General features: G+C 40.8%; 1 protein-coding gene across 2 annotated transcripts in view; it reads left to right on the top strand.

Annotated features, from left to right (window-relative positions):
- Nucleotides 1-3,530: 3,530 nt before the first annotated feature.
- Nucleotides 3,531-8,690, top strand: part of ptdss2 (phosphatidylserine synthase 2) — a 24,211-nt gene continuing 19,051 nt past the window's right edge. For both annotated transcript variants that reach the window (XM_040134233.1, XM_040134234.1), the window contains exons 1-2: nt 3,531-3,773; nt 4,361-4,714. In XM_040134233.1, the coding sequence (XP_039990167.1) occupies nt 4,482-4,714 (233 nt within the window). In that variant the 5' untranslated portion in view covers nt 3,531-3,773; nt 4,361-4,481. The remainder of the gene's footprint in view (nt 3,774-4,360; nt 4,715-8,690) is intronic.

The following is an 8,690-nucleotide window of genomic DNA, read 5'->3' as shown; positions in this document are numbered from 1 at the left end:
TGACATGATTGTTTAATTGTGTCTCGTTATAGGACGTAACTTCAAGTGTGCAACATTTACATTGGTAACTCAGTTAAATATAGAATCCACCTAAAGGCCCATCTGCTCTGTTCTGTTGTGATTACTTTCAAGCAAGTCTGTTGAGTTAAAGAAAGCTGAACAAAAGCAGTCCATCCATTGCACATATTGTTTAATGAGGTGTGCAATGCTGTCCAGCTGATCTGACTAAAGCCCTGCAGTTATATTTCTGTGTGTCCTCTTTTATTTTCATTAAATTCTGTTCCTTGGTGACTGCTCAGGATTTTGTGTACCTGTTTGAAAAGTTCCACCAAATTCTGCTGAAGTCTGGGTGTATTGATAATGACACATCCTGGCCCCCTTGTGGACTTCTGTGGATTTATTTTTTTAAGCTTTTTTTTTTTTAAACTGCTTATCAATGGCATCAGTCATCGCCACTGCTTTTATTCATTATTTTCGCAGATACAAAAAAAAAACAGACAAAAAAATGCTTCTTCCAAAAGCTACTGGCATATTGTATACCGCAAAAAAAATTTCAATATGAAATAATCATTCAACGGTGTTACAAAGTTAAGTCTTCTTTCCGTCAAACAGAATCCAATAGGTTGATGTTTAAGCCGAAACATGTGTTGAAACTAAATAAACCTGTGCCCAGCGCTTTAAGAACATTTTGTGCAGAGATAAAAATAGCCCTTGGAAGGTTTTTGTAATACTTTTGCAGAAGACCTAAATTAAAACAGGTGATGAAAAGGCAGTCATGCATTGCTTGCACCTTACATGAGCTGTTCCTTTCAAGATAAGACTTTACAGCTGTGTGCTTTTGGCTTGCTGTCCCCTGAACTAGATTTGAACTTTGCCTCTCCATTATTTTAGCTGCATTTTATAGTCTGTAAAGACATGATTTCTAATGTTGGAAGCTTTGCAGTTTTTAAATTTCTTTGTAATTCTGGGATTTAAGGAGGTACGTGTTATGCTCTGGATCAGATCGGTTGTCAATGTATTAAAAGAATATGCATTGGCTAGAAACAATTAATGTCTTCAAAGTTGCAGCATCACTCAAGGGTTTTGGTATTTGAATGCAAATTGTTTTATATGCCATGCAGTCAAACATTATAAACTGAGTTTAGACAAGTAATAAAAGCCTGGGGCGCCTCCGGCTATTCATTTACCCTTACAATTACGAAAGCTCTGTCCTCACAGTTTATGATCTACAGTGGCCATTTTGGTTCTCAGCCATCACTGTGCCTCATCCAGCCTGTAGAGAACATTGCCTGTGGCTGCGGGTACAACAATACCAATCAATTTACACACACACACACACGCACACACACACACACGCACACACACACGCACACACACACACACACACACACGCACGCACGCACGCACGCACGCACGCACGCACGCACGCACGCACACACACACACACACACACACACACACACACAAATACACACATTCATGAACAGGTGACAATAGCACTTGATTGCACTATTCTTTCTCTTCCTTTACTTTTCCACAATGTTAACTCAAAGGGGCAACTAATCACAAAGCAATGTGCAAAGAAGACCACAAAGGAGAAAAATATTTTAGAGGTTAAGTCAATATACTAGTATGTATGATGGCTACTTTGGGCAGTTGAATCCTATTAAAACAGCAGCAAGAAATCTGAATGTTGCATTCGAAACTGTACTTAATTGTACAGAGGTATTAGCAATAAATCCAACTAATCAATAAATAAAAGTATTTTGAAGAATGGTTCCTTGACTGTTAACTTATGGATGCATTAACATGTGTAATTGAATGTAACTACCATGCTGTTTAATTACCAACTGATCACAGGTTGCGATCTTTGAATGTAAAATCTAGTTTTGCAGAGACACCAGATAAATGTAGTGGCGTAAAAAGTAGAGCCATTTGCTCTGAGATACAGTTGAATTAAATTCTTCCAAAAAGGAAACACAAGCAGAGAAGAGCTTTTCTTTGTACCTCTGGCCTGGAGTCCCAAACTCCGGTTACACAAGAGAGAGACAAAGGTGGTTTTGCCATGTGTCATCAGCTGAGGGGTTTTCCGAGCTGGGAAATTCAGTCTCGAGGAGGATGTTTTCAATGGATCTCTGTTAAGCTAAACCTGATGATGTAATCTAAGCAAAAGTTACAATTGCTCAACAGTGACTGCTTGGAAAACTCTTGAGAGTCTCTGTGACAGTTGTTGAAGAAAAGAAAGTAGCTCCATGCACTGAGGTTTTCAGTTTGCTCCAGCTGTGGGCAAATCAAGGCGGTGAGGGCTGCTGGTTGAGTTTACACCCCACTGGCTGACACAGATGAGTCTTGGAATTTCTAGATTTCTCAGGTGAATAAATGATGTAACTGTAGTGCTATGGTGCTGTAAACGCAAAGCTTCAAGACAGAAAAACGTCATTATAAAGGGTTTCATAATCTGTAACTAATAGCTTTATAAGCGGTCATTAAATCATTTCATGCTTTACAGATCAGTACACCTTAAAAAGAGCAAGACTTGGGTTGCTAGGTTGTGGTAGGTTGGCTGCTTTTGATGCTCTTCGAGCACTTGACACTTGTAAACTATTTAGCCCTCAAATGGACAACTTGATGTCTACTTTGTGGAAAAGTGCTGCCAGGAATGCGGACCACAAACCATTTAACACCACGTTATTAACATTTGCAGCTGCAGGGTTCTAACTACAACTTTGATGGATTATTAGAAGGTGAGAAACCCCTGAGTATTTATCAATGGATTGCCAACATTAATAAGGTTTAAAAAAAAAACAGCTTAACTTCACAACCCAAAAAATGGCTTTTATCAGTGCTTATAACTGCTCTATAAAGCATTGGGAAAAAAAACAAGTAATCATTAATTAAGCCATTGGTTATGATTTATAAACCCTTTTTAAAGGCTGCTCATATTAGCAAATCGTTTTTTCCACAGCAAAAATCTGAAAGTGTGATTGTTAAAAGCTATAAGCTCATCATAAGAATTTATCACAAATAATAATTATTGGATTTATTTGCGTATTTATTATGTATTTGTTTTGTCATTGTAAAAACTAGCAGTAGATTTTTTAAAATCATTGCTATTTTCTGACGTCTGAGGCATATGGTTCACGGAAGTGACGACATAAAAATTACTCAAACCATGTTGTTAGGAAACTGTTTATGATACCGTGTTTTTACAGTATAGCCCATTAAACGGCGTACTGTTGCGGGGTTTCTTGTATCCCGTCTGTTGTCATTGAGGGGTTTTAAAAACCTTAACTTTAAGTCATCAACTGTTACAAACAAAGCGTTTAAACGGATGATCCACGGCTAAACCCGCCAGAAAGGTCAGGCTGTCAACCTTGCAAAAAAAGTGGAAAGTAGCAAGACGTAAGACTTCCGAGTTGAAGACTGTGGTTTCAAAATAAAGCAGTTTTAATGCGTGACTGCACATCGTATTTTAATTTGAAGGGATTAGACCGGACGGGGTATCGTTGCTGCCGTTACCCTGACACTAGGGGACGCCATGTGATGCGTGTGTGTCTGGAGTGTGTAGACTGTACGGTGTGCGATCTGGAGCTGTTTGTCTGTTTGTGGCTACAACGGGGGCAGTCACCAGCCTAAGTGCCATACAGTCGACCGCCACATTGTTTTTTCCTCTTCTATTTACGAAACGGATTACAAAGCGTTCGTACCGATGTCGCGTTAGCAGCCCCCCGAACTCGTCCTGACTGCAGTCAGTAATCCAATAAATTCACCTGGTAAGTAATGTTAGCTTGGTTTTTAACGGCCAAACGACAGTTTCCAACACATAAACGGTTAAACACGGTCTAGAGTAGTGATGGTTTTACGTGGGGTAATTTGTAAGAAGCTTGCCAATTAACCGACGTAACAGAAAGACGTAACTTGTTAGCATTGGCAAATAGTCAAAAAAGAAAAGAAAAAAAAAAAGCCGGCTACAAATAGCTAACGCGGTTAGCCGAGTTGTCTGACATAAAAGCTCCGCACCCTCGCAGTGCAATAACTGATTTGTTGAGCACCTGATATCCATCAATTCAATGCCCGCGCAGTGGTTATACAACAAAGTGATCGCCATTGCTGGTAGATGACAGTCTTGCCCTCTTTGGTTTGATAGAAATGCGTTGGTATGAGTAGGCGGCGTCCGAGAAGAAGTCTCGACTGCATATTTCGTCGGAATTGTCTGTATTGTGCCGTGCCGTGCCGTGCCGTGCCGAGCAGTGCTGGGCAGCGTTCGGGAGTCAACAGCTAAAACAACCACAGGACGTGATTTTCAGGTTGTTCCCTCCGCCCTCGTCTTCGTAACGTTCATTTCCTCCGACCATCTCAGGATGCTGACATTCACTTGGGTGGGGCTGACGCGGATGACAGTACACGGGAGCAGAGCTCGGGGATAAACCGAACCGCACAGGATTATTTTAAAGCACCTCGGGCGGTTGGTCCGCGAAGCGATGACCAAGCCCGAGTCGAAGAAGGGCGGCGTGACGGCGATCAACGCCACCGGCAAGTGCGCCACAGCCGCGTCCGCCGCCGAGCAGGTCTACAACGGCGCAGTGGAACCGGGCTGTCCGGATCAGAGCACGCCGGTCAAAGCCAAGGTGATGAAGCAGACCTCCAGAGAGAGTCTTCACCGGAGGAACACGGAGTGCGAAGTCTACGACGACGGGACCAACACCTTTTTCTGGTGAGTGCTTTACGGCAATGTCAACAGTGTAAATGTCAAATACCGAATACTGCATCCTCTGAAGTGAGGTGTCCACTGAGTGGGGTTGTTTTGTCACTCCATTCAAGAAAATACTTCCAATACACAGTTCCTGCAGAAAGATGCGTGTGTCCGTTGACAGCAGAGAGTGTTTTAGGTTTCAAGGTGAACTGAAAGACAGGCCCAAGTGACCTCCAGTAATTACAACAAATATTGTGACCTTGATCCAGATCTTTAAATGTGCAGTGATTTACATAGTCAGCCCGAGGTCAAGTGAGATTTTTCCGCTGCAAAATGATAGTAAGAAAAATCACCAAGGGTTGCTCCGCGAGGTGACAGTTTCAAAGGTGCTCTGCTAATGTTTGCCATGCTGTCATGGATGCTTACATTGCACATCCAAGCTCAGAGCTTGTCGTTGACATGAGAACTGCTAATATCCCAGCCTGCACCTTCAGCAGAGAGGGATCCATGACAGACTTGAAGCCAAGACAGATATTCTGTCCATGCGGCAAACCGGAGGAGTGAGTTCTGTGTGCACCCACTGACTCAAATGCACACGCAGAGACAGAGCTTGTTCACGTGTGCAGGGTGCAGGTGTATTCAGGTCAGGGCATGAGGCTGGTCTGGAAAAGTGACATTCTCTTCTGCAGCCTTTTTTAATATATAGCTACAACGGCCGTTCAACCTGTCGCTCTAGGAATATTCCATCCTGAATAAGCGTGTGTTTGTCTTGGCTCTGCTCTGTGTTTAAAGCAAGGGGCAGTAAAAATCTGCTAAGCTTTCCAATGTCTTTGGCAGCAGAGGAAACTAGTCCTCCCAGAGAGAAAGCTTAATGAGAATTTTTCGTTACTCTGTTACAGCCTTGGAATCCAGGCTTCCTGTTATTCCAATACTGGAGGAATAAAGAGGAGCTATGATGCCAAGATACTTTTGTCTATTGAAGTTATTAAAGCAGCAGTATCCTACAGTATGGAGAGGGATTTCTAACATGAAGGCCAACCCATTTATATCAATTAGAGGAGACTAAGTGCTAGAAGCACCACTTAGTTTATGCAGTTTAATTAAACAGCATCACAGACTACATCACACAAGATGACCATATAGTTGAATCAACACTTCTCTAAAACAGTTTCAAAAAATTCTGAACATTATAACCTTCGTGAAGGGAGGATTTACTATTTGTGTGTTGTATTAGACTGAATTAGTTTTAGCTAGGTGTATCTAATAAACTGGCAACTGAGTGTATAGACAAATAAGATGCAATATGAGGATGTAGTATCAAAATGTTATGATTTTGACTATGTGCTAGCTCATTTTGGTGACAAAATGACCACCTCGGGGTAATACTGCTTGTGACTTATGTGATTGCTGTTAAGGAATTAGGTCTTGCAGTGGTTGGTTGGCACTCCCAGTTTGCTTATAAAGGAGAACTGATAATGAAGAATGGCTTTGCAGCTGTTTATCTTGGGGTTAGCGTGAAAACCTGTGGACATAATTGAATCATAGGACATTGAAGATATGATGTGTATTGGCTAGTAATGCATGCATGAACACATTGAAAAGAAGAAGCAAAATACTTGTCAGTGGACTATTTTATTATCTTAGTCTTACCTGTCAGAAGTCACCATAAAATTCATATTTTGCAAAAATGCACAAATCCCAACGACCTTCTTAAATAAAACAATGATGGACAATTTTTAAGAAATGACTTGTGATTACAGCGAAGTATTTGGGTGTTAACCAAACCAAACACCAGCACTGAAAGTTGGTTGGTTGTAGATTTCTGATCATGGAGTCAGTACAGAAAAACATTGGCTGTGTGTGTGTTAGGTTTTTCTTTAAATAGATTTGCCATTGATCTGCTGAGCAGACATTTCAGTTCTAAAAGACTTTTTTTTTTGTACATTTAGATTACTGACATTGTCGTTGAAAGTGTTTTATTTTTTAAATATTTAGGTGAAGAACTCTTAATTTGAGGTAGTAACACCACACAAAAGAAAATTGTACTCATAACAGGATTTAATGTTATCTAAGTGTCACGAGGCCAGTAAACTTGTGATTTATAACAACATTAGGTAAAAGAAATCACAGGATGTGGTCCTCAAATGCATGTAACTGACAATCTAGCATGCTTTCTAAAATAAAGTCACATTTTTTAGCCCAATAAAGTCACAACCTGTATTTGTCAAGCATATCCCAGCCCTGCTGTCAGCCTCAGGAAAACATTAGGATATTCTGCATGTGCTCCAATTGGTCACAGACTGTCTTCAACCGGTAGCTGGTTTTATCTGGATGCGCGGCCTCAATCCTAGTGGGAAATTTTATTCTAAGCCCAGCCTGGCTCTCAGTCGCAACAGGCTGGTATTTCCTCTGTTCTGTCTTTTCACTCCCGGTGATGTTGTGTGGTTGTCAGGCAAGAGAGAAGCCAGGTCCTCCCCTGTGTCTCCTGCCAAACAGGTTGGATAAGGAGGTGGAACGGGGAGAAAATACTAATGACACCTGGTGTGCTGTCTGTGTGACTCAAGAGTCTGAGCCAAAGGGCTGAAAGAGGGGGTGACATTCTTTAGTCTGACGGATGACAGCAGTGATCAAAATACAAACTAAGCTTCTTAAACCAATGCCTTACATGCAGTATCCTTTAAATGATAAGACTGGTTTTGTTTTATCTTTTTATTACCAAGTCACCCCAAAGAGACCATTGTCTGTGTAGCTATAATCTCATATAGTTTATGGCTTGGTCCCATTGACCTCCATTGCTCTCCCAAAACTATTAAAAGCACATAAAGGAGCCACACCTTTGCACCAGGTGACATTTTACGTTCATTTCCCTTAATGACAGCAAACATGTACAGTGTATTTATTCTTACACAACTCCATGACTGCATTGTCAATCTCTGGAGGGTAGCTGTGTCAGGCACACATCACTGAACATCCTCTGGGACATAGTTTCAGGTTTACGAATTGCTTTGCTAGTTTGATGAGCTGACAGGAACAAACCTCACTCGATGTGTTTAAAAAAGCTACATTAATTGTTTTTTGGCCTCTTGGGAGTAAAACAACATGCAAACAAGCTGAAGATACATATCATTAGGTTTAGAAGTTGTGAAGGCATACCTGTTAGCAAACAAATCTTGTCTACTGCTGAGACAGGTCTCCAAATGTTGTCGTGTTTCTGGCCACCTGGCACATGTAAGCCCAATATTCAGATTCCTTTTAGCTCTATTTTGGTCACTACGTACTAATGAGAAAATATCTGGGTCTTAAATGGAGTTTGACCAAGATATCAGCATCACGGATATTGTCAGCTTATAGCTTATCCTAGACATACTGGTTTTAGCATATATGTCAGTTGAAAAGTAAAAAGAAATTGCAGGAAAGAAAGATATGTTCAAGGTCATTTAGGAACTGTGTTGCATAGTTTGTCTAAAAGAGAGTTTATTTTACAATGGTAAAATGTTCAGCTCTTGAAATGTATTGGTCACTATTCTTAAAAGGATCAAATTTAAGGAATCCGTATCTGAAATTTTTGTATATTTTATGTCTTAAAAAAAAGAGTATTACCTGATACAGCCTTATTAGATTTTTGTTAACTCTCAAATGTCAGTACTTAATCGGCCACAAAAAACTTGGTAATTTTGTTTCTTGTTTGTCGCTTGACAGGTGCTGTATAGTGGAACAAATTACTAAAGCACAGCAACAGTTCAAAGGTGTTACCAGTGAAAGTGTCAAGTCAAACTGCTTTTAAATTTTCTTCACGTGAAGTTGCACGAATCGCCATACTCATTGGTGCACATTGCACTATTATTAGGTAAATTGACACTGCTGGCTGCTGTTTATTTGCTTCAGCGTGAGCTTCACAGTTCACTTGCTCACGATGCTGTTTGGTATCAGTCAGTGTTTCAACTGAGCTCAATGGGGCAGTTTTGACAGCTGGTGTACCCTGAACACATAAAGGACC

The sequence above is a fragment of the Xiphias gladius genome, chromosome 8 (genome assembly GCF_016859285.1).
Source record: "Xiphias gladius isolate SHS-SW01 ecotype Sanya breed wild chromosome 8, ASM1685928v1, whole genome shotgun sequence".
Lineage (NCBI taxonomy): Eukaryota > Metazoa > Chordata > Actinopteri > Istiophoriformes > Xiphiidae > Xiphias > Xiphias gladius.
This window is presented reverse-complemented; position numbering and strand designations above follow the sequence as displayed.